Source organism: Aythya ferina (genome assembly GCF_964211825.1).
Source record: "Aythya ferina genome assembly, chromosome: 17".
Lineage (NCBI taxonomy): Eukaryota > Metazoa > Chordata > Aves > Anseriformes > Anatidae > Aythya > Aythya ferina.
Window position 1 is genome coordinate 8,404,889 of NC_140316.1, and position 24,528 is coordinate 8,429,416.

The 24,528-nt window shown below is 46.4% G+C and overlaps 1 protein-coding gene across 2 annotated transcripts in view; it reads right to left on the reverse strand.

The window, feature by feature from the left end:
- The window catches only part of BICDL1 (BICD family like cargo adaptor 1), a 54,061-nt gene extending 31,683 nt beyond the window's left edge, over positions 1–22,378 (reverse strand). Inside the window, exons 1-2 of one of the 2 annotated variants that reach the window (XR_014698712.1) lie at positions 21,709–22,110; positions 16,925–17,140 (exon numbers count right to left, since the gene is read on the reverse strand). Coding sequence is in view for 1 of the 2 variants with exons in the window: in XM_084538706.1 (XP_084394832.1) it covers positions 16,925–17,140; positions 21,709–22,083 (591 nt within the window). In the remaining variant the exon portion in view is untranslated. Of the gene's footprint in view, positions 1–16,924; positions 17,141–21,708 lie in introns of both variants that reach the window. The other variant, XM_084538706.1, reaches the window with a different exon arrangement.
- Between the last annotated feature and the right edge of the window lie 2,150 nt (positions 22,379–24,528).

Below are 24,528 nucleotides of genomic sequence, written 5' to 3' on the forward strand. Positions count from 1 at the left end.
AGAAGCTTAAGTGCTCTGACATCTCCTTCATTTCAAAGAAAACGAACTGAGTTCTGTTAAGGATATCTAATATATGATGGCAGTAAAAGTCAGGAAGGGAATCCTCACCAGCTTTTGAAATCTTCACCTATATAACCTGTTAAGTTTAGGACCTACTCCTTAAGGATTTAGTAGTAATATGCAAACTAAAAGCTTTCCAGTGTGTTTAAACCTGATGCTCAAACTTGCACTTGCAGACATGTCTGACTGCATGAAAATACTGGTGTCTATTCCCATTCCTGTGAAATTGGTGGATGCCAAAAAAAAAATTAAAATAATCAAGGAGTTAGATTAAAACCCATTAACTTCTATTAGGAAGCCTTGAGACAGGAAGAAAGCATTTTCTGAAGCATAGGTGTGCATTCAAACTTTGATAGATTGACCTGGGAGATGTTTTATCAGCTTTGAAATTCCTGTCGTATTTGACTCCCAATAACTTCCATCAGTCAGTTTCTGAAAAGCGGTACTCAATGTGTTTGCTCACTTCTTTGACAACTTGTCCAATTTATTTCAAAACCCAAAGGAAGGAGCGTTAATAGGTCTTTTCTGTTTGGCTTGACTAAAGCAAGATATGTTACTCTGTGCAGAAGGCTTATTTATTACAGATGATGCAGTAAAACCTGTAGTTTCTGTAGAAAAATAAGGACACCCACAAACTATAATGAATATTGGCTAGGATGGAAGCTCCAGCTACAAACTATTAGTTTCAATAAAGCTTTTCCTTCACTAGGAGATGTTTTAATCACTGCTAGGTACAGTAGGGTCATAAATGAAAGGAGAGGGACAAAAAAAAGAGCAAGTCTGTCACAAAGTATCAAAAAGAAAAATGTCACAATTGCAATGCTTAAATAAAAAGGTCCAAATCTACTTTCTCAAAGCTAGTTCTGGAGCTGTTAGGTAAGCTTTTACTTAGGAAATATTTCTTGATCAGATAGTATTTGATCTGTCACTTTAAACACAACTGAATTGGGCTGGATACCTGCAGACAAAAAGCATCTAGAGATACCATTTAACTTGGCAATACTTCTTTTCCTGTACTTCAGCAGCCTTCAGCTATTTCTGAGTTGTTCTCCCTTGCTGGCAGCATAAAAAGATCTTTTTAGAGTATAAGGTCTTTGGAGCAGACTTCTAACACACGGCAGACCTTGCTTTTGGTGATCACTGACAAAAGATAATTACAATGTGTTAGTAATAACATCTGAGCACTCTGATCTGCCGATGTAGAATGCAGATCTACACTTTATGCATTACAATATGTAATAAGTACATGCACACTTGTCTCTCCTCTCAGCCCAGCTTTGCTTCGTTTCCACTAATGTGGAAACAGCTTATGACTCAGTGCAGCAGATGCTTGAACACAGAAGTACTTGTTTACCTTTTTGTGCAGTGCCACAGATGTAAGTGCTGAGGGGATTAGGTCTTTGTCGTAGCTCCTCAGGGCAAGGACTTAGCCTTCAGAGCACCTTGATAGCAATATGTAGTAGTGACTTCTACCACAAGCCAAAAATGCTAAATAAAACCCCAGCAGGTGTATTCCAAGTCTAGGATGAAAGTTTTCTGAATAGCACCTGTAACCCAGCTTCTGGGAATCCGCTGAGTATTTCTGTAAGCGGCCAGGTCTTCTCTCACATGTCAGCCTAGTGGGTGAGGTGCTCCCCTGAAGGCATTCCATGGGTGCTGCTATGGCCAGAGCCTCTCTACAATGTGGGAGTCCAGAAACAAGAACATGGATCTCTTCTTGGAGCCTTGTCCTCCCACTATCTAGTTTTTAAAAAGTTTTTGCATGGGTTTCTTTAAATAACAGCTTTTGGCAAACTCGCTGGCATTTTGGTACTTTAAGTCCTACGAAAAGCTGTGCTTGGTGGAGGGAAAAAAAAAAAAGCAAGTAGATGCAGACAGCAAACTTAGCTGAAAAACAAGGCGGGTGCAGCACATGCTGCAGGATGGCATATAAAATACACTGTGCTCTGCCAAATCATATGCATGCAGGGGAATGCATTATGAGTGACTGGAAAGAGCCCCTCTCTGCATGAGTCCCAGGCTTTGGTGCATCTGTGAATATCATTTAAGGAGTAAAGCACAGAGGCACCTGTGTGGGGATGCCAGCTCAGTCCCAAACAATTCATGTATTCAGTTATCTTTTCTGATTGAACAGAGGTGAAATGCTGTCAGAAGAGGAAAAGCCACTGTAGCAACATCACAACAGCTGTGTTAGAGTAACTGTGTGTGACCTGGAGTCCACTGGAAACACCACAGACAAAGGTTCTATGTTTGGCTGTGGGCCTCCAATTTGGCACACATACTCTACTTAGACTTGCACCTATCACCAAAGTTTATCAAATGTAGGTCAGGCTTCATTGAATCAACAGTCCATTCCCCGGCAGTCTGAGCTGCTGCTTAGAGGAAATCACTCCCACTGTGTTTTTTAGCACTGAGGTTTCTGACTTCTGACAACAGACCCTGTGCAGCAGCAGTGAGCCTGGGCTGGGGCGTGCAGCAGGTGCCAGGTGGACATGGGGATCAGGGTGGACCCACAGCCTGGGTTTCCATGCAGCTGAGCTGTGAGGCTGCTGATGGTGAGCTGGGGAGATTTGTAGGCATGGCACAAGGCCTTAGATTGGAAATGCTGCACTGACAGATGCTGTGAGAATTAGCAGCCTTTCCTATGTGTCTGATACTGAAAGGATGCTTTCTCCTGGTGGCTGAGGTTTTGATGGCTGAGGCTTTGCTTTTGCAAAGCAGTAGCATCCTTGGCAATGCCGGCATGAGCAGAGCAAGGGGCGTGCCTTCCCCTCCTTCAAAGACCCTGCATTTCACCCTTGGTGATGTGGCTCAGAGAGGTGGAGTGGGAAAAGACCTAGGGATGTCCTGTGGGAAATAGGGGCATGCTGTTGGTTTTGGCTCTGGTGCTTTTAAGCATATATCAGAGCTGCTGAGAGCATTATGTATGCCATATACGTGCTTTCTGTCCCTAAATCGGTAACAGGACACCAGCTAAATTACACCAAGTAAAATGCAACAAAACTGGTGTGGCAATGGCTGTTCGTTGCCTTCAAAGTCTCCCTGACAAGTTGCTGGGAGTGGGTTTCATTTTGAAAGTCCTGTTTGAGTGTGCTCATACTCTATCTGAGGCTGCTTTGATTTCCAGTTACGTTCTTTAATGGCTCCCTCTTCAAAGGACAGTGAGGGCTGCCTTGCAGGAGCACGTGCTGATTATCCTGCACTTGAGTGCAGGCTGATCTACTGCTCCCGTTCTTACACTACTACAGCAGGGTTTTAAAATGGGATTTCTCCTAGCACCACTGCATCTAGATGATTAACTTGCTCTTCCTCTTGCTGCTAGAAAGCAAGAATAATGTGATCAGTGTCAGGAGATCATGGTATTCAGCTGCCAGCAGTTTTTACTCTGCTGCTGCAGCTGCATTTCTTTATGCAGAAGCCTGTGGTAGTGATTGTAAATCTACTGAGTGCCTGCTGTGTTTGGGAGTGTCCAAAATGGTGTTGCTTAAAATTTCTGCCAGAGCAGAGGTATGCAGGTTAGAAAGACTTAATCCTCTCTGTGCTAAAAACCACCTGCTTTAGGCCACTGACCCTCTTCCCTCTGTTTCTCATGTGATGAGATTGTGCGCTGGAGGTGGCAGATGGCTGGGGAGCAAACAGGTCCACAGAGCCTGCGAGCAAATCATGTTGCATCATTGCTAATGAGCTTGTGCCAAGCCTTAGATTTGCTTCTGCCTGCCACTACCTTTCCTACACCAGCTTCCCTCTCACCCCTTGCCTTGGCTGTTTTGTGACTTGAATCCTGGAGCCCTTCCCCAGCTCTCCAGCTGATCTCTCTAATAGAAAGCCACCACAACCTATTGCATCAACACAGCACCGTGCCAGAGATTTGTATATTTAATTACAGAAATTCTGTGATTTCGGCTGCAGTGTATCTGGTTTTGATTTTGCTGCTGAGGGTGATGTTTCCTCTTTTAGCTTCCTTTCCTTGGCTCTGCTCAAAGGTTTTTTTATGTCCTGTTGAATTAGAGCAGATGCTGCCAAGCTGGGACATTATAAAGACTCAAATGGACTGAAGAAGAAAAAAGTAGTTTAAACATGTCACTTGTGCACCACAGGCTGTTTGTCATTGCTTGGACACCTCAGCCCCTAAAGGCTTATCTATAATGCGGTGCTGCTTGGCTTCCTGAGCTGGGATACTCTGATCTTCCTATGTGGGGATGGGGCTCATCATGACATCGTGCATGGCAAAAGCCTGCTGTGACTGTACAGGCAGTCCAAATGGGGATTTGGAGACAACCAACTTCCTCACTAGACCCAAATGTGGTATGTTACTCAGAGAAATGCTCTCTGCTTGCAGAAAGCAGTGGTGGTGAGGTTGTACCTCTTTGGTGTGATGCTTTGGTCACGTCTGCTTGAGGAGTGGGGGCATAAGGTGCAGGCCATAGCTGCTTGCTGGGGCAGGAAGTCTTGATGCAACTGGTGTCAGTAGGCACATGGATTTCAAACATTGACCTGAATCCAGATTAGTTTTCAGAAATGAATAGGTTAAAAAAGCGTAGCATGAGTAGCATAAGTTTAAGCTCTTGTGGGGATTTAGAATTTCCCAGCATGATCCCCACTGGCATCCAGGGACAAAGGAGATAAAGATATTAGAGCCCAAGTTTTCAGCACAAGCCTTCTCTTAAACACTGATTCAAAATACAGCTTTACTTTTCAAGCTGAAAGACACCAAGTATATCCACGCGTCTCAAACTTATTTGTCTGGAGTACAAGGCAAATACTACCACTTAAAAAGCCCCATATTAGCTTTCATCCTTACTCAGTTTACTGAAAGGTTCTTGGATGTAATATTATTTATGGCAACACCTTAACATTGCCTGGAAAGAAGGTGGTTTGGCCAGGTCTCTTCACAGAGCAGGAATTTACACGAGGGTTATAAGGCTCATTGGGGCTAATCCCTGCTAGCATTATACATCATCTGACAGTTGCCAGGGAGACGAGCATAATCTCAGTGAGACAAGATATGTGAGAAGGGTATTTATGGACATTTGCCTAATGATGCTGGTGGAATGCACCAAAAAGCAATTATTTGCGTGCCTTTGAAGTGTTGCCTCTTCTGTGGTAAATCTGGGAGGTGTGCAGCTGCAGAAACCCCAAATGTCCCTGTGATATTAAAGCAGCACCACTTGGCCCTGAGGTTTCCAACTTCTCCAGCAGCAGAGGCTTCACCTGCTGTCACACAAAGGGGTGAACGAGGCTGTTGTGGTGCTGAGATGGCTGCCCATCTGTCTGCGCTCTGCAGCATCAGCAGCCCGGAGGTATAAGCAAGCGGTTGCGGTCTGCGGTGCTGACACAGCCTTAATGAAAGCCATCCGCTTCACGTGCCTGAAATACTAGCAGGTGTCTCATGCAAATGTCTTGTTCACTGAGTGATGTGAGGGGAAGGAAGAGAGGAAGTGGGGTGCATGTATATATAGGCATAGATGTGTGTACACTCTGGCAATGGTTTTCCAGCATAACCAGCTGTTTTCTCCTTCCCTGTCCCTAGGGTGAGCCCAGTTGCACAGAGGCCAGCTGGCTGTGGGTGGGTGTTAACGGCACGTGTGATGCTACATGGGTCTGAACAGGCATTTTGGTCAGACTAGACCATTTGCCCTGGCCTGGCGTGGCTTATTAGATCTGCTTAGGGAGATTAAGGGAAGCAGGAGACCTAATATCTTCATTCAAACAAGCTCATGCTGTTAGAAAAGGCTTCTGCATTGACTGCCTCACACAGCGAAGTATTTTATCAGCCATGTGCTCCCTGGCCATGGGAAGGAGCAGAGACTGATGGAGGTGGCCAACACGTGGGACCTAGAGCACTAAAGCTGCATGGTCTGGCCCTGCCCTGCTCTGGGTAAATCTTCCCCCTCCTGTGAGGCAAGGCAGTGACCTGTAATGAAGGGATAAGTGTTGCCTGTCTCCTTCCTTCACAACTTGGCCTTTTTAGTCTGATACTTTCTTTTGATGGAGAGAGATGGAGGATGGGGAAAGGAAATTCCTAAGTTTTTGAAGCCTTGATGCAAATGATTTCCTTGGAAGGAAGGAGCAACTGAGAGGCAGCCCTCAGCTGACGGACTGTGTCTTGTGGTGCCAGAGTTAATCTCAGTAAGTAGCTCTGAGCTGCTGGGTCAGATAATGCCTGGAATGGAGGAGGCCTCTTTAAATCAAGTAAATCAGTCTGCTAATCCCCTGTAGGTGGGTTTTGAGGAGTTCTTTTAGATTGCAACCACTGATTTGCACAATCTCAGATGTTTCTGCAGTGGCACCTGGCTTTTCCTTCAAGGGGTTCCAAGTAGTCAAAGCAGATGCTCAGTGTGTCTTTTCCAGTCAGTCAAGAAAATAGCTCGTGAGCAATACTTCTGCTTACTTCCAGCCCTGCTTTTATGTGGAACCATTCTCTATTTGCTTTCTTTGGGGTCTGTGTCCAGCATGGACTCTACATAAAGGTCAGGTGCTGGCTGTGAGGCCTCAAGGTGTCTGCGTTTATTCAGCTTAAAAGCATCAGGGACATGCAGTTGCCTTTGGCAGGAAAAACTGATGCTCCCAAGTGTGCATCATCCTCCTCCACCTTTCTCTGGGGTGAGCTCATTCTTCCATATCACAAAAACAAGCCTGATGAGCCTGAGCAGGTTAAATAGCAGCTTTTTGGTCTGTCTTGCCTTGACAGAGGGGAGTATGGGGCAGCTCAGTGTGGTTTCTTTTGGTGGAGACTAGAGTATCCATAGCCCCAGTGCTTCAAGGACAGAAAGGCCCCAGGAAGAGGAGGTACCACTGCAATCATCAATTCCATGAGCATTTGCCTTGAGCATTTAAAGCTTTGAATATTTACTAGTTATTGAAGTCTGGTCCCTGGTGCTAAGGTGGAGAGGGAAATAAAGAAGCACAACATTTAGGAAGAATTTGTGCACAAGGTGAAATACGACATTCAGTAAAGTCTAGGGAAATAAATCTCTCTGGATTAGAGGCAAGAACTACAGAAATCATTTGAGTTAGCAAATCTCTGTGCGTCTTCATAGCCGATCAATGGATGTTATTTGGAAAAATATCACATAGTTCAGAGGAGATCGTAGATTTTGGCAAAGTATCATTTCAGGCTTTCTCATTTGGCTTCATAGAAACATAAATCTGCTGGAATATGCAACTCCCACAATACCTGACTTTGTGTTCAAGAAATTGTTGGAATCTACCTCTGAATTCTTCCCAATTTGCATTTGTTTTGACCCCTCTATTGCTTTATGCTTGTGTGGAAGGAAAATGCAACTCTGTTCTAAAGTCTTCGAGCTCAGTTATTACTTGTGAGTATTTCTTTGGGCTTCTCTGCCTTTTTTCTTCAATATTCAGAAACAGCAGGAAGACCTGACCTCATGATAATTTTCTCTAAAAAAAGATAAAGAAACCTCAGATAAAAAAAAGATAGAGAAGGCCTCTTTCAGGCTCAATTTTGCCCAGTTCTTTTCATACCGAGGCAAAAACTGGCCAGCCCTGTCTGATGGTGACTACTTGGCCACTTACCAAAAGCCTCCTTTGATGGGTGACCTTGTAGTATCTCTGGGCACTCTGTTCTGCTCAGCTAACTTACAGTTAAACGTTTTCCTTAATGTCTACACTAATTCTTGTCCTACAGCTTATGTGCACTGCCCCATACGTAAGGGGATATGAGGAATAAAGCCTAAATTATAAGTAATTGTCTGCACCAATACCCTTTTCCTGGAGTGGTGTACTTCATTATGGGATATACTTCCCCAATTTCCTAATCTACACATTAAATAATAAAAAAATTCATCTGCATTCTGTAAGATGAAGATGGCTCAAACTCTTGTGCAGGCTGCTTGCCAATGGAAATGGAGAGGAAATTTTCCTTTGTTAGGATCTTTTTCATAGGCTTACCCTGACAACTGCTGCCTAGTCTCAGTGCATTGGTTTTTTTGGTGTCACAAAAAGACCTATGCAAAGCACCTGCTAATCAAGTGAAGTAACAAGGGAAAGCTAAGTACTTCTCAAAGGCCCCCTTCTGTTGAAACCTGTTTACTTGGTCCTGAAGCACTTGACCTGACAAAAGCTAATGGCTCTGTGCATCTCTTCTGTATGTGTAGTCCCTTTCCTCTAACAAGTCCTGTGGTTGGCACTTGCCCCAGGGCCCTGATGTGAGCAACAAATCTGCTGGTCTCTGCTTGAGTTGTAAAAGGCTTTGGTTTTCCTTCCTCTGAGCGCGTGGGCAACCAGCTGCAATGCTGCTTTGTTAACAAATAACCATGAACAACTTATGCTAAGTAGTTGCCAATGAAATAGCTTTCCAAAAGAACATCTCCATTATACAAAACAGTGCCAAGTCTGGAAGTGGATTCAGAAACAGACTTTGAAGGATGTAGAGAGCAAGGGAAGTAGCAAGGCTAAATTTTCCCTCTCGATGTACTGGAAGTGGAAGCCAGGCTAACCCCAAAGGAACTGAGCAATAGTATGGTCTCACATCAGCTCAAGGAACAAGACTGCAGAGACAACGACCAGCCTGAGGACGGTGGTAATTTGTCTGAACTCATTTTTGAGAGGAGAGAGACTGAGGTGGGAGAACAACAGAAGGGAAAGCAATGAGGACAAAACAACAGATCTTTTAGGTCAGATAAAATGCAAAGTGAAACCAGTGAATAGTATTTAAAGGGCAAATTCAGGAGAGCTGGATGCCTTAGGTGCCCGCTTATTCCCAAATACGCAACAGTTCCTGTGATAGCTCTATATTTATTACCCATCTGCATTGATGTACTAATCTTGGTAGAATAATATCCCATCTGAACCTATCCAAGTAATTTTTGCTTTTAAAAAGGCTCTTTACATGCTTCAACATTAAAGCCTTCCAGGAAAGAGTAATTAGGAGATGATGAGAACCATTAATGGGAATGTTCCCACATGCTTCTGATCTTGGCAGTCCCCACTCAGACACTTTCCTGTCTGAAAGAAAGCTGGTGCAAATCTCTGCAGCCACAGAACTGAGCCTCTATAGGAAGCCACCTAATAAAATTGTTTGGCCAACCTGTACCTCTTCAAAATGAAATTCTTGCCTGATCTACTTATGGGACACCTCTTATCACTGTTCCTCTGCAATGCAAGTCACTTGATTTTTGTCCTGGTCTGCCAGTTGCTACCTGTTGTATTTTCACCTCTGGGCAGCTTCTTGTTCCCATCTCTGATGGGATTTCCCATCCTCACAAGTGGTAGTGGCAAGTATGAGCCTTCTCTGTTGCATTGGAGCATCTATCAGAAGTCAGCAAGACTCTCACTGATCCCATATCTGTGCTTAAAATAAACTGGATTTTGCTAAATGCAGCTCTAAACAAACTGTTGATTAAGCTCTAGGCTGTTTTTGCAAGGGGCCCCTATGATTTTGTGAATAATCAGAGCACCTAATGCAGCCTGCAAAAACCCTTCAGCGTAGAAGAAACTTCCCTCTTGGGCTATTGTCTACTAAACTGCATTTAGAAAAAGCAATCACACTTAAACAGAAAAGGATTTTAAAGACTTCATTACAAGGTGCGCAAAGTTTATAACCCAGAATGGCACTTTCAAGATCAGATGTTTTTAATTGTTTTTTCTTATGTGCAGATTTGTAAAGCCTTGAGTTGTGTTTAGCTCTGGTTCTAGCTAGTAATGCAGTGGCTGGATGCAAACACCTTCTGTGTCCTACTTTCTAGAATCTCCTGGAGGAAGTGTTTACAGCAAGTGTGAATAAGCAGAAATATTCCTACAAAATCTTTTCTGCCCACGTTTCCCTACCTCTGAGCTACTGCATAATAAAGCAGTTCCTTTAACCATCGAGACCTGGACACAAACAGAATAGCCACTTGACATTTTTAGTGCTGCGTAAGAGGGGAGGAAGGGATTCATTCAGATTTTTATTTCCTCATCACATATCAAGTTCAATTTCAGTCTCATGTTGGATTCCTGCTAGCAGCATCACTAAGCTGTGAAGGTCTGAAAATCTTTCAAGGCAAAAAGCCTTGCAGAAACTCCTGAGATCTGCTCCAGAGCTACTTGCTAGAGATGAAGGCAGGGCTGCGAGCTGAAGTGCAAGGAAGAACTGTGTATAGTTGATTACCAGGTGCTTAACAGTTGCATGTGTTCTCCTAGATGGTGCTCTGCACCCTCGTTCCAGCTGATATGCTGCCTGAGAGTAGGGACAGGATGTCTGGGCTCTGGGGATGTCTCCTGGGGACAGTCCCTGCTGCTCCACCCCGCACCACAAGCCTCCAAGGCTGTGAGATGAGCTGTAAGCGGTGCAGAGGTGAAATGGTTGTGACAAATAACCATTTCTACTGCACTGTGTCCCCCAAGCTGGACCTGCAGGGAGGGTGCCCAGGATGATGCCCAGCCATGGTACAGCCACCCTTGTATCGGTTGGTTCACCTGCTTACACAGGCTCTTTTTACGAAGACAAGAAAATGTTTTCCCCAGCATCTCCCTGCGGGTGGTATGGACAATGAAGATCTCCTGGGCCATGGCAGCCCAGGGTGAATTTTTTTTTGGGGGAAAAATCATAGTGAGCAGAGGAAGCAGCGGGGGGGGAGGGGGGGAAGGTGAAGTGGCGGATGCCGGGGACACGTCCCGGCAGTGAGCCGAGCCCACAGCCCCCACCGCCCGCCCGCCTCGGACGTCACAACTGCGTCTCCTTGCGTGTCCGCCGACTGTCCCCGCATCACAAGCAGTAGGATCACACCCGGTCGCCATGGCGACATCGTGATGCAGTGTACCGTCACCAAGCAACCACCGAGGGGTCCCCAGGGATGGAGGGGTGCCTGTCCCACTGCCCCGGGCAAGGATGAGGTCCCATCCAGCCCCATAGATGCTCTCCTTTTAGTCTGTGAGCAGGGATTTGTGTAGTTCTGCCACCTTCACAGTAGCCATTTTTCACCTCGATAGTAATTTGTAACCCTTTCCTGGATGGCCCTGTTCTGGTTGGTGCCCTGAAATGGGGTTAATGGGTGCTGCAGGGTTGGTCAGGCTGCCCCGGGGGGTTGAGCCTTTCTTTCTGCCTGTCTTCCTTTCTCCAGATGGATTGGTGGGTGAGCACTAGTGAGCTGTGACCTCAGGATGTCTTCATTACCTTCTAGGGCACTGAATCATCTCATTGTAGGACTTTGCAGGTGAGAAAATGCAGCTGCAGTCACGTCCTATATTTACAGCTTTAGGATAGAAAGCCTCAGCACTCCGGCCCTGATGTGGCACGAAGCTGAATTATTAACAAGTGCTTTCTGCTAGGGGAGAAGTAGCTGGAATGAGGAAGCCTTTCCTGCCTGCGCAGGAATCAGTATTCAGTAGGAGAGTGGGGATCTGGTTACGTAGTGCTGGGATCTGCTGGTGCTTTAAAGGGGCAGGGAGCTGGAGGGTGCCTGGTGTGGATAACAGGAGGTTTGATGTGCTGGAATCTGCTTCCCACTCAGCCCACCACATGTAGGGTAACTGCACCTTGTGCCAGGCACAGAGCTGTGCTGGAAGGGCTGTCTGCCTGCCCTGGGGCACAGGTAGCCCTGCCTAGGCTGCTGCAAGGTTGCTTCAGCCCCTTCAACAGAAAGGGATGCTGGCTTCTCTTGTGCAATTTCCCTGCCCTATTGAATTTACATGGCTCAGAGGTGATGCCAACCAAGGTTTGCTCTGCAGGACTCTACAAAATCCCTCTGAGTAACTCCAGTGAATGCTTTCAGGTGAAAAAAAAAAAACAAAACAACAAAATTCAGTGGAATGACTGCACCTTGAAGTGTGGGGCTAGTCAAAGCAACTCTTCTTGAGCTTTGGTCAGCTCAGGATGCTTTTCTGTTTAAAAAAATAAAGCCCCAGAGCAGTACTTAAGTTGAGCCTGACTTACTCGCCTCTGCGCTAAGCATGGACTTTCTCAATACACCCTGCTGGGCTACTGCAGACAACTCAATAAACAAACATAAGGAAGCTTGTATTAAGCACCTGTACAGATGAAATAAGGAATTAAAGGCAAGCTAACTCATAGCGTAATGGCTACATATCTCTGGCATGGAAAAAGCAGTGACTCTTGCCCAGCACACTTGTTCTAGTAACTTCTTTTTCAGTGATTAGTCTGGATTTCTTAAATTCAGCATTGTTCCTATGCTGATAGACCCAATAAACAATATTCAGAAAAAGCTCTTCAAATCAATAACTGACAAAAGAGCCATTTTTTTTTCTAGGCATGTTGTTGACCACCAAAGGACGTATTTAAAACACAATTGATTTGGAAAGGAGAATATAATAGCTGTTTCATTCTTGAATTAAAATGTTTCTTTCAAATCAAAGTCTGCCTGTGCTGTGAAGCTGTGCTGCACATTACAGCACCGAGCTGGAAACAGATCTCCTTCACTTGCAGTATTACTGAAAGGAAGGTTTGGGGCTAGCAAATCCAGCCTCCTTTGGAGACTTGTGGGTTGGCCGATCATCATCTTGCTGTACCAGAGGGATTGACTGAAACACCTCATTCTTTGTAGCAGCGTGCTGGCACTAGATGCTGAGCGAATATACGAACTTGGTGATTGAGGGTCCCTCGGAGGGACGCTGCGGTGGCTGAGTGCTCCTCTCTAAACACAAAGAGCTATTTCAGCAGTGCAAGATGACACGCTTCTTCCTGCCGCTGCAAAAGAGGTTTTCATTGAAAAAAAAAAAAAACAAAAACACAAAAAAAAACAAAAAACACCTACCTGAACCTGACATTGTGAAATTACTTCCTTATGCATTGTGCACCATAGCAGAAACCCAACCGAACTGGAAGGATACATCCTCGCCCAAGCTCCATGCAGCAAACAGCTACGGGAGCCCAGGGCTGGTAGCAGGAAGTGTGTGGGAAAGCCATCTGGTGAAGTCACTTAGAAACAGTGTGAAAGTCTTTTTTCATTCACTTCCTGACAAAGTAGTAATATGTTGCCTTATTATAGGCAAAGGGCTGCTTGTTATTGTTGTATTCCTAGCTCCTAGAAGCCCAAAGGTGGGGACAGGGCTTACTGTGCTAGAGCTGCTGGGAGCACACACAAGAGGAGATCTTTGCCTATGTGGCTCCACCCCCATAATTTTTGAGCTTATAAGGATAGAAAGTGTATGAAATTCTTTTTTCAAACGAGGAACTGAAACAGATGGGAGAGACTGAAGGAGCTGGAAACAAAACACATAATTCCAAGCCACGACTTTCTCAGCAGAACTGCGCTTTGCCTCCTGTACTTGGAGTGTTTATGGTGAGCAGTGTGTACCTTAGTGTATGTGCTCTGCAGCTTTCCTCTGTAAAATCAGTGTTTGGCTCCGTATGGATGCGCTACTGAGAATTCCTACATGCTTTGCTGTGCTGAGGCAGGGGGAGGGGAATCAAATGAACATGCAGAACGGGGCTTTAATCATCACTTACAAAATTAAAAAAAAAAAAAAAAAGGTTACTGTGGAGATCTTAAACTCAATCTTCCGCATCTGAGTCATGTCTTTCACTGAGCTCCCAGTCGATCCCACCTCACTTTCATACAGTTTAATGCTGCTGTAACTGGGCAGTGTCTCTGCTCTGCTAGAAGCAGAGAACCACACTGAAGGCCATATTTCAAGAGGAGGCAAAGTTCCTTATAACCTATTTACTATTATTAGATATGTAAAGTTCTCCTATATGATCATCTCATCAGAAGACCTCAAGTCATTTTATAGCCCTTATTTTAGCCTTGTGGCAACTCTAAGTCAAGACAGTTACCGCCATTTTTAGGGATTGGAACAGACTTAAAATCCCTATCCTTGAGTTTTCCTTACCAGTTAGTGCCAGAATCAGGGATGGAATTTTCAGTCCCACAACTGAATTGCAAGGCAGAGCTTTCTGGGTGCCTTTGCTACCCTTGTGTGGGTGTGTGGGAGCGTGTGCTTGACTGGTTAGTATTTGTGCCAGGCTCAGACTGGGGAAAAAAGTGTGGGGTTGGCCCTTTTCTGGGGAAGGTAAGTTTTTATTTTTATTAAAAAAAATAAAAATAAAAATCACAGGACTAATTAGATAGTAAAAGAGTATTGAAGCAGGAAGGAGGATGAAGGAGATGGTGGATGCTGCCCTGCTTTGAGGTAAAAGGGACTGAAGCTTGGGAACTCCCAAAGAAGCAAGCAAGACCATGTGGGCTAGTAGGTCGTGAGGCTGAGCCCATCGTTCGACACGTAGATTCTCGTGCCAAGGGAATGCCTTCCCCTGGAGAGATGCTCACGTCTTGTGAAACTGGGCCATGAGCTGTTAATTGCTAAACCACAGAAATTCAATTTTAAAGAGGTAGTATCTATCTTGTAGAATGTCTCATACCAGAGTAACATTTCTTTGTCCTCCTGTGAGTGAAGCCTCTAGTAGGGTGTTCAGTGGTAAATAAGGGTAGAGTTGAAGTTTTTGTTGCCTTATCATAGGCTTCTCTTAACCCTTTCCTCCCAAACAACGCACTGAGATGCAAAATTCAGAACCAGGAATGCAGAGGGGATAACAGCAACACCTCTGAGTTCACAGAAACCAAAATAGTGCTCCTTTGCAGGGTTTGTCTTCTGCCAGTGCTCAGCTCATGATCCTGAGCAAGACTCCAGGCTATGGGGACATGGCTGTAGGCAAGCATGTCCACACAGCTCTATGTCCTTTTATTTATTGAAAGTCTAAGTAGTAGTAGGAGCCAGAGCTGTGTGGATGGCCAGGGTCTAAGCACTACTGCTGCTTCAAGCATTATATATGCAACATCTTCAGAACAAGAGACTAGACAAGCATGATGGAATTGCACCATGGAGCAGCAAATGTGGATAACAAGCACCCAGTAATCAAGTGCTAATGTAATGCTGAGATTTTTAACAGCTTGAACCAAAGCCCTGGCTGAACAACAGACCATTCCCAACTTGGCTTCATTTTGCTCAGATTTTTATGGCTCTAGGAAAGCTTTTTATGCTCCAGCTATATCCACTGCAGTGCCTGAGTTACTGGCGATTCTTAGCCAGGTGACAGACTCAGTGAGCACTGATCTTGGCTGGGGAGCCTCAGCAAGTGTAAGCTGCTACCTTACCTTCCCTACCCTGCCTTAGCTGTGCTTTGTGGAACAACTGTCCCCTACTCAGTGCTGGGAGCTGGGTGGGACTGGAGCAGTGAGGGCAGCACCTGGAAGCAACTTCGGGATGCAGTAATTCTGAAGAGAGTGGATTAAGATTATTTCTGGCAGCAATGGAGATCTAAGGGAACAAAAGCTGTGCTTTGCCACTGCATGCTAGAAGACCTAACTTGGTGGCTGCTTTGTCACAAGGCTTTGCAGAGAGGTTGTCTGAGCAGCTGGGCTGTGAGAGGTTCCTGCAGCAGGAGTGTCATATGAGGATAATCCCATGCTGTTTAAAGCCCAAAGCAAGCTGTCTGGTTTTCCTCTTCTACCTTCTAGGCTGGTCTCTAGTTTATGCTTCCACTGGGACCATAAAATCTTACATTTCCTAACCAATGATGGAAATCATGCACACACAGAAAATCCCTGCGGGCCACCAAATCTGATGAGAGCCAAGTCCTGAGCACCAGATAAAAAATGTAACATATCACAAGGGCTTGGCTTGAACCTCTTACCCATGTTGTACGTGAGAGGTTCTGTCCGGAGAAGAGGTGAAAGATCGTCTTTAGCTATGCTTGGGAGACAGTGCTTTAAAAGCCCTCATAAACTTAGCAGCTCTCCTGAGCTGAGGAAATATTTTTGTAAAAATCAAATCCCCAGACAAAGTGACTGTTTTTCAGTGCTTGACAAGAAAACCACAGCAGACTGAGGGATGATTTCCTCAAGTGCCAGTACAGAGCATTATTCTGAAGACCTCTTACCTCCAGAGGCAGAGGAAAACTGCACTCAGGTTAAGTAACAGCAAGTGAACAGACCTGTGTGCTTGGCCCGTTTCAGTCTTCTGGTCCTAGAATTGTAACTGAGCTCTTGACCCTCCCTTAAGAAACATCTGTGTCAGCCCCCGAGTCTCACCCCTGACCAAATCTGGTCTGAAATATGCTCTCCTACCATTACGCAGGCCTCTTCAGCATGAGTCTGTGGTGTGTGTCTTTGTTCTATGCAATTTGGGGAATATACAACTGGTGAGAAAATGCTTTCATCTGCCACAGTAACTGTGTTCTCAAGCAGTAAAATTATGGTTTGTACCAACTGTCCAGTAGGGAGAAAAAAAACAAGATTCTTAATTCTAGAAGACAGGTCAGCTTCTGGGGGAGGAGGCAGCAACCGTTAAGTCTTTTGCTCTCAGGAAGAAAACCCATGCTGGAAGCAGCCAGTCAATTAGGCTGATTTGTAGCAGCCTTACTATAAATCCTCTTTCATTCAGAGGCTAAGCTCTTTGCTGAAACATGCCATTCCAAGGAATTTCAGGAGGTTCTCACACATCTAAACATGGTAAAATTATTTGCAGTGACACACCATCTTGGAACAACACAGTATGTTCAATTTAAGAACTTCATAGACAATGGATATTAAAAAGGGAGGCTAGCAATGAGCCTCTCACCCTGTCACAAATAAGTCTTTTTCTCATTTTACATTTTTTTAGCCTGTTCATAAACTTAGACTTGCTAAAGCAGATTTAGATACAACCAGCTGAGACAGGTATCTATGAGTTAAATGACCACTCAAACCCCCAAAACATTAAATGCAATGCTCCTTAAAGGTGTAAAATTCAGATTAAAGGCAGTGTGTTTTATAGATGCACTGGTGTAATCTGTGTGGATGCAGAACCATTTCTTCTCCCTAAGCAATTTTTCCCACTCACTTGTCCGAAAGGCTGCTCAGAGCCAAGCCATGAGCCCTTCCCAGGGCGGCTGGGTGCCTGCCCTTGCTGTGCCGCGGCAACTCACCCTGCTGAGCTGGTCCAGGAGTCTTTGGTTCTGTTCGGAGAGTTCCTGGACAGCCCGTGTCTTCTCGCGGTCGGCTTCGCGCAGGTGAACCTGCTGCCTCTCTAGCTCGTCCTGCAGCTGCTTCACGTCGCTTTCCAGTTCAGACACCCTTCCTTCCCATTCTCCTTCCTTGTTCTCAAATCGCCTCCGCAGTTCATGCTTCTCTTGTTCTAGGTGCTAGATAACAGGGGAGAGGGAACAAGAGGTTAAGAAGGGAGGAAAGAAGTGAATGCTCCCTCCCTCCCCTCTGTTGCGCTTAGTACTGCCTCCTTTCATGCAGGAAGGAGAATGGCACAGTCACGCTCTAGTACCATGGAGGTGGCAATCCCATCCCATGTCAGGACAGGTCGCAGGCACTAAACTTGCTTCCAATTTCCAGCACGTGGCCTGTCCTTGGCCTCTGTAGATCAGCACATTGAATTTTTACTGAAACAACTGCCAAAAGGGTAAAGCAGGCTGCATGTCAATAAGTGGAAAATATAGGTCAGGCAGGCCAATTGATTTAGCGGAGCCTATGTTAACTCCAACACAGTATTTCAGTGGGCAGTAGCATAATTCTTCAAAAAAATTGCCTTTATAGTCAAAATTACACAAACTGTATCCTTCCTGCTGATGAGGAATCTAGATGAGGCATCTTTCTTGTCACTGGGGTCTTACAAACAAAACTTGAATCATCTATCTGCTTGTTCCTTCTATTCCTGACCTAATTAGTTGCCTGGTGGTTTGATAGTCCACAGTAATTCTGTTGTTTGATGCAGTCCCCTCTGGGGTGGTGGTGGATATAATGAAGTAGTTTCATTGCATGTGCTCATTCTGGGGTGCAGGTTTTTCAGGAACAACTCTCAGGTCTGGTGACTTTAGGACTGGTTGCAATACAAGGGACAGCACGAAGCTGGTGGAACTTCTGGATGTTTTACAGGCTCAGTAAAATGAGGACTTGACTGTTACAGAGCTGCAAATCAGGTCAAAACAGATTTGTTGTGCCCATTTGAAGGAATCTCTGCTCTGAAATTCTGAGCTTGGATTTCCCCTGGTGACTGAAGCCATGTGCATACTTGTTGAATGGTCACAGACTGGGACATGGCTGTGTCCTAAGATCAGTGAGGAAACTAGAAGATCAGGAGCCCTCTCCTTATCATTTGTTTTCTGTTCCCCAGAACAACCTGCGGTTACTCTCTACCAGATTCACGAGCCTTTTAGGAATGTGCCTCAGCAAACAGAAACCCAGTGGGCCCACCGCTGGCAGCACTCTCCCATTTTTCTGAGGTTATCATCCTCCAGTGAGCAATCCCCATGATGCTTATGTTAGGAGGGGAAAATAAAGCTTCTAGGAGGGAAGGAAAATTGCACTGCATTTATGTGAAGTGGCTTTTTATTGCTTGTTAGGCTGTGAGGTGGCTGTTTCCCCTGGGTGCCTACTGCTGATGACACACAGCCTCCCTGGCAGGGTCTCTGTCACCTTCCTGAGCAGGTCTGAATGTCAACGCTCTGCACTTCTCCAGCAGCCTCTGGCCTGTGCCATCACTGATCGTCCACCTCTTTTGCCCTGTAGCAGATGCCATGTTCCTTGATCTTATCCCCAAAGCTTCTAGATCCCTTCCAGAACAGCAACGCCCTGCTTGTGCCCTTCCAAATTATTCTACAAAATACAGGACTTTCTGGAAAACCCTCAAATATGAGGGAAGGCTGATTTAAAACAAACAAACAAAAAAAAAAACTGGCCCTAAGCAAAAATACTTCCCTGTGTTACCAGATGCTAAAGGAAAGAGTACTCCTTGCAAACACTCAGCAGTATTATAATTATTTTTAATGCAATAGGTAGGCAGGAGATCCTAGCACCAGGCCTATGACAACTAAGCGTGGCTGGAGCAGCCACAATTTCGCTTTCAGCAGCACACAGAAATGCTGGGTTTTACAGCTCTGTCTCTTTCACTGCTAGGCAACGTTCAGAAAGATCCAGGGCCTTCTCTAAATGGAAGATGAAACTTCAGCCTGCTGAGGAGCAGCAGCGCAGCTGAAGTTCCCTGGTGCACGCAGACATACTCAAATGTGATTTAGAAGCCATCAGTAAGCCTTGCCAATCATTTAAAAACCACTTTAGTGCCTTACTGCAAGGGAAAATCCATGCTATGTATGGCTCCAATAAGCAGCCATCATACAGGCGGGGGCTGGAGGGAGGAGAGGAACAGCAAGTTTATTCTCTCACGATGGAGAGACAGGAAGGGTGCAGCGGGGCATGGAGAAGCTGTTGTGAAGAGGGAGGACAAGCCAGTCCTCACCTGCTGACCGATCCCCCCTGCCTCCTCTCTCTGCAGCCATCTCCCCTTGCCTGCCCTCACCCCAGCACCTGCACAGCTGCAGATCTGTATAGTTGTTTTTTTTTTTTTGGCATGTAGTGATGACAGGGCAAACTGCTGTCCTCAGTAGGAGGGTTTCATGTTTTACAAGTGTCTCTCTGTCCACCAGCTGCTCGCTGATTTCTGTGTGGAACTGTTTTCTAGAAGGTATTTAATTCCAAAAGAAGGTTTTCTTTGACTTGACTGAGCTGGGCTGGTCCTTGTTTAATGGGCTGGGAGCAAGGAGGAGTTTCCAGCTGACAAAGAGGGTCTGCACTGAACAACGCTTAGGTGGGGCAAGCTTCTCGGTATCAATGGAACAAGAAATTAACTGTTTTAGTCACTTGTGGAGGGTAAAACTGAGATTACATATCAGAATTTATTACAGGACTTCAAGTTTGTTTAGAAATGAATTTGAATTCAGGGTCTGAAGTGAAAGCTGCCAGAGTAGGTCTATGGTAGGAGTGCTGCACTTCAGTAACACCTGCAGAACTAGAACCGATTTGGCCATGGGCTGCTACCTGTGTCCCATGTGCACACTGCCCCAGGGAACAAATCTAAGCACAGAGTGAAAGAGACATTTCTCACCGACAATGTAGTGACAACACTGCAAAGGCAGAGTCTTGAGGCAAAGTACCAGAAGCACAGGCCAGCACATTGGCTGGTAGGAACTGGAAAGGCTTCACTGAGTTCTTGTAACCAACTCTGAGCTGCTGCCTGGGAGGAAATCTCTCTTAAGTGGTACTCCTACACCCCTACACTAGGTGCAATTGTCACTAAGGATCTCATCTGAGTTTTGCTTCTGGTCATCATCAGAAAGCTGTCAGTGTAGGGGTAGAAGTAACATGTGGGGCCTTCCTCCAAAATTGAAAAGCTTATTGTGAAATTTTGTTTACTTCAGTGGCAACAGGAGGAGGCCAACGTTTAATCAGCAGAGGTGAGTCTTACAAGGCTTGTGTTACAGAATATTAACGTTTGAGGTTGGGTTTTGTGTGTGTGTGAAGTAGCACAGTTTTGGATCTGCCAAACCCAGCAGAAAAAACCTGACCTGTAAGCAGATAGCTCCTATCAGATGCATAGCCTGAAAAACAGGAATCTGCTATTCAACTGGAAAGTTAGAGCTACAGTAGTAGGATGAAAAATGTAAACAACTGGCTGCAGTTATCACCCCTTCATTCGCCTTCCAAATGGGCCCAGAAGAGTGGAGGGAACCATTTGGGGAATGTTAGTTAAAGTACTCTAAAGCCATAGTTCTTAGTTTTCCCCTCTCCTTTTCACTTTTACATTTTGCGAGCAGTGAGTGGTGTTTGAGTCTCCAGAATTGACTCCCAGCAGCCCAGGAAGCGCCTCAAGTTGTGCATTTTTCTTTAACGATAGGAAAGGTTTTACTCCAACTCGTCAGGGGAACCACGTCAGCACAATGCCACATACGTCTGTTCTTGCTTAAAGATCAACCTGAAAACATTCACTCCAGCACATTTTAATACTGTGGGAAATTCTAATCTGATAAATAGTGCTGCTAAATAACAATTTGAGCAAATGTCACCTTCGCTATTGTTTCTACCAGAATAATAAATGCAGAGAGATTTCCCTGCAAGGAGGAAGGGACCAGCCAGCGTGAAGTGCCGAATTCAGTAATAGAGAGAAATTTCCCCTTTCGGGAAGAAGACAGTCTGAGAACAAAGGCCATACATTAATTTCACGAATCCTCTTGAACTTGAGAGATAAAAGTCTGTGAGGGATGAACACAGAAATATGCAGGGCTGTGCAGAAAGATTGGGTCTGGGGCTGTGACTTGAAATCTAAATGCTAACCCAGTATTGTTCAAACTCTCCAGGAAGGTGAGTGAGGCTTTTTCTTGTACCCTGTGTTACTTGCTAGGGGATTAAAATTTCAAGAGTATCTCTGAGAAAGGAGCAGGGTGATAGTTGTGCATAGTCGTGCAGGAGAGTTGTTCCAAAAGCAGCTGCCAGCACCAGTCCTTTTCTTTGTAACAGTTCCATATCAACCTTAAAAAAAAATCAATAAATGGCAGGAGCCCGGGGGTTGAGCTAAACATCTCCATACCTGTAGGTATTTTTCAGAGCAACCGGCAAGCAGAGCCGTATCACCAGGGCTTATCTCCTGCCCTGCCTAATGCCTCAGCTCCAGCAGGAGGCTGACACATGCCCAGCACCTCGCTGCTGCTGCACAGCCCCAACTTCGAGGCGGCTCCGGGCCGTGCCCTCGCCCGGGGGCTGGGGCAAAGCAGCCGGGGGCCGGGGCGCTGCAGGCCGGCCCGGCCGTGCCGTGCCTCCCCCAGGCCTCGGGGCTTTCGGGGGGTTATTTTTAATTCGTTCCCTTGCTTTTAGACCCCGTCACGACCAGAGGGAGCTCGGGCGGGGAAAGGACCGCGGCGCGGGGCCTCACCTCCAGCTTATCGGTCAGCTCCTTGTGCATCCTCTCGTACTGCCGGCTCATGTCCTGGTTGCGCTCCAGCAGCGCCTTGCCCAGCCGCGCCGCCAGCACCAGGTCCTTCTCCTTCTGCCGGATCAACGACAGCAGCTCGGGGTCCCGGGCGGCGGCGGCGGCGACAGCGACAGCAGCAGCGACGGGCGGCGGCTCCGGCGGTTCCCCGGCGGCGGCCAGCAGCGCCAGCTCCTCCTCCAGGGCCAGCTCCAAGCCGGCGGCCCCGGTCCTGCTCCCGGTCCCGGTGGTGCCGGCGGGCGGCTCCATGCCTCCGGCGCTGTCCGCCTCCGCCGGTGCTGAGCCGGCGGCGGGCAGGGGCAGGCACGGCGCCGACATGGCCCTGCGAGGCTCCCCCGCCGCCGCCGCCGCCACCGCTCCGCTGCGCCCCCCGCGCCCGGCCCGCGGCTGCCGCTGCTGGGCGGGGAGCGCCGCCGCCGGCCCCCGCCTTCCCGGCTCCCCCCCCCAGCCCCCCAGCTCATCGGCCTTTTGGGGTGCCCTTGGGGGGTTGGGGAGGGAGCGGAGCTTCTGCACCGTGCCCAGCTGGCTGCTTCTGGTGAGGGCACGGGGAGGAAAAGCCCCCGCGGGTAGGTACTGGGAAGGTCGAGGAGGGGCACAGCGCTCCCTGCCTGCTGCCAGCCGGGCTCTTTTGGTTCAGGGAGCAGCTCTCCAAGCCTTTCTACTCGGTAGTTCGCCCCTGGAGAGCTGACTACAGCTTCCAACAGCCACTGGGGCTTGCTTTCAATTTCAGATTGGTTTGGATGTTCCCCGAGAACATTTACCTTCAGAGCGACCTCGGGGAATGTTGGGAGTCGTAGTCAGTTGTGCTCAGTGCACTTGTGGCTCCGGCGAGAGGCAGGATTGCCAGGTAACTGAGCTCCATGGAGTTGATCCTTCAGTTCTGTTTTTGTTGACTTCATTTCTCCCCTCTGATCCAGGCACTACTTCTTGCCACAGGAGGGGAGGCTGAGGCAGAGCAAGGCAGGGTAGAAGTGTGAGTTGTTACGTCTGCTTGGACTGTTTCCTCAGTTTCTCTTGGTGGTTTAATTTCAGGAGATGCTCTAATTGATAGTGATTGAACAGATTCATTTGAAAGGAAAGCTGTAGTTTTGACTTCTGGAAGTTTGTCAAAAGAAACAATTTTTTAACTTTTACTTCTAGCCCCGACTTCCATGAAGCTTGTTTTCCCTCCACAAAGGATTCACTTAAACCATGTGCATCTTCATGCAGCTGCCCAATGCATCAGTCCTAAGGCTGTGTTTGGCTGGGATGGTTGAGAACTGGTGCAGTTTTCTAGCATGGCTGGCTCCTGCCTCACGTCAGACCCAGGTCCCTGGAGAGCTGCAGATTATTCCTAACGGTTAGAGCAAGAATTGGGGGAATGCAAACTTCCCTCTGGCCATCTGCCACCGGGATGTAGCCCTCTGTGGGGGATGCACCCTGATAGCCCAGCTAGCAGGACTCGTCCATTGTTGGCTCTTGTCCTGTTGGTGGCGGTTAATGCCAGTGGTGCTTTTTGTCATGCAAACACCTGCTGTCCAAAACCCAGGTGGAGACCCGCTACCTCATGCCATGCTCATCCTGCCAGCCCCCATCTTGTAATGGTGACCGTTGGCTATTATGGACCCTGTTTCTTGCTGGTGACCCGGAGGTGACTCCTCCTTTATCTCCCAGCAGTTCCCCAGGCACTGATTTTGTTAGAGCTTTTGTCCTTGCGATCAAATGGGGCCAGCGTTGCTGGAAATGGGACTCGCCATAAGGCAAGATGATCTACAGCTTTTAAAGGAATCCCATTGCCCTGACGCGGTAGCCATACTGTCAGAGATTTGATCAGCAGTATTTAAACAGAGGAGGGAGTTTAATGTTTAAACTGATTGTGAGCACCTTCTGCTGGATGTGCCTACTACAGCAAACCAAGCCTAGTGTGATTAATGAAATCCATTGTGGCATTAATTTTCATCTCTAAAGCTTCTATCAGTATATAAAACAAAAAGAGATTATATTGAGATGGTTTTAATCCCTCAGACAAAGCCTGAAACAAACCCTGTAGCTGCATCTGTTTGGATAGGGAGGGAAAAAAAGCTATCGCCTGGATGAAGATGTAAATCAGCGCTGTGTATTGCAGATGGGCCACCATCTCGGTCAGGCACCTACACAACCTTAATGCTCATTTGGGGCCTACTGACTGCAAAACGTAGCAGTGCTATTTACACTAACCTTGGACTAAAGCTTTGGTCACAGCATGACCTGCTATTGACTTGCATTTCAAGAAAAAAATCTAGTGAATTATTGATTCGACATTTTAGAAATATATTAATTACTTTTAAAACTTCACTGGTGTTTTACGTTGTATGCATTATCCCCATCAAATAGCCAAGAAAACAGTTAAGGATACAACAGTGTATTTACTGGTATACAGTGGCATTATCCATTAGGATTCTAAAATGCATTTTGGCTGAGAGCTGAGACAGCCTCTGTCTACAGACACCTGACACCTATTTCAGCTCCTCTTTCCCCAGATAGGCTTGGTGTGTCCTTTGGAGAACCTCAGCCTAGAAAAAAAGATGAATGGGTTAAGGGAAACGAGTCAGAGGCAAGCTTTTTTTTTTTTTTTTTTTTTCTGCACTGCTTATGCCTGGTATAAGTCTTCACCAGGTGGATGCTAAGAACTGCAAATAATGGACAGGTCTTGTGGACATCTAGGTGAGGTGTTTCAGGAGCTGAGGCTCTTGCAGTGTGAAGGTTCCTGTGTGTACAGCATAAATTATCTTTCAGCATGGAAAT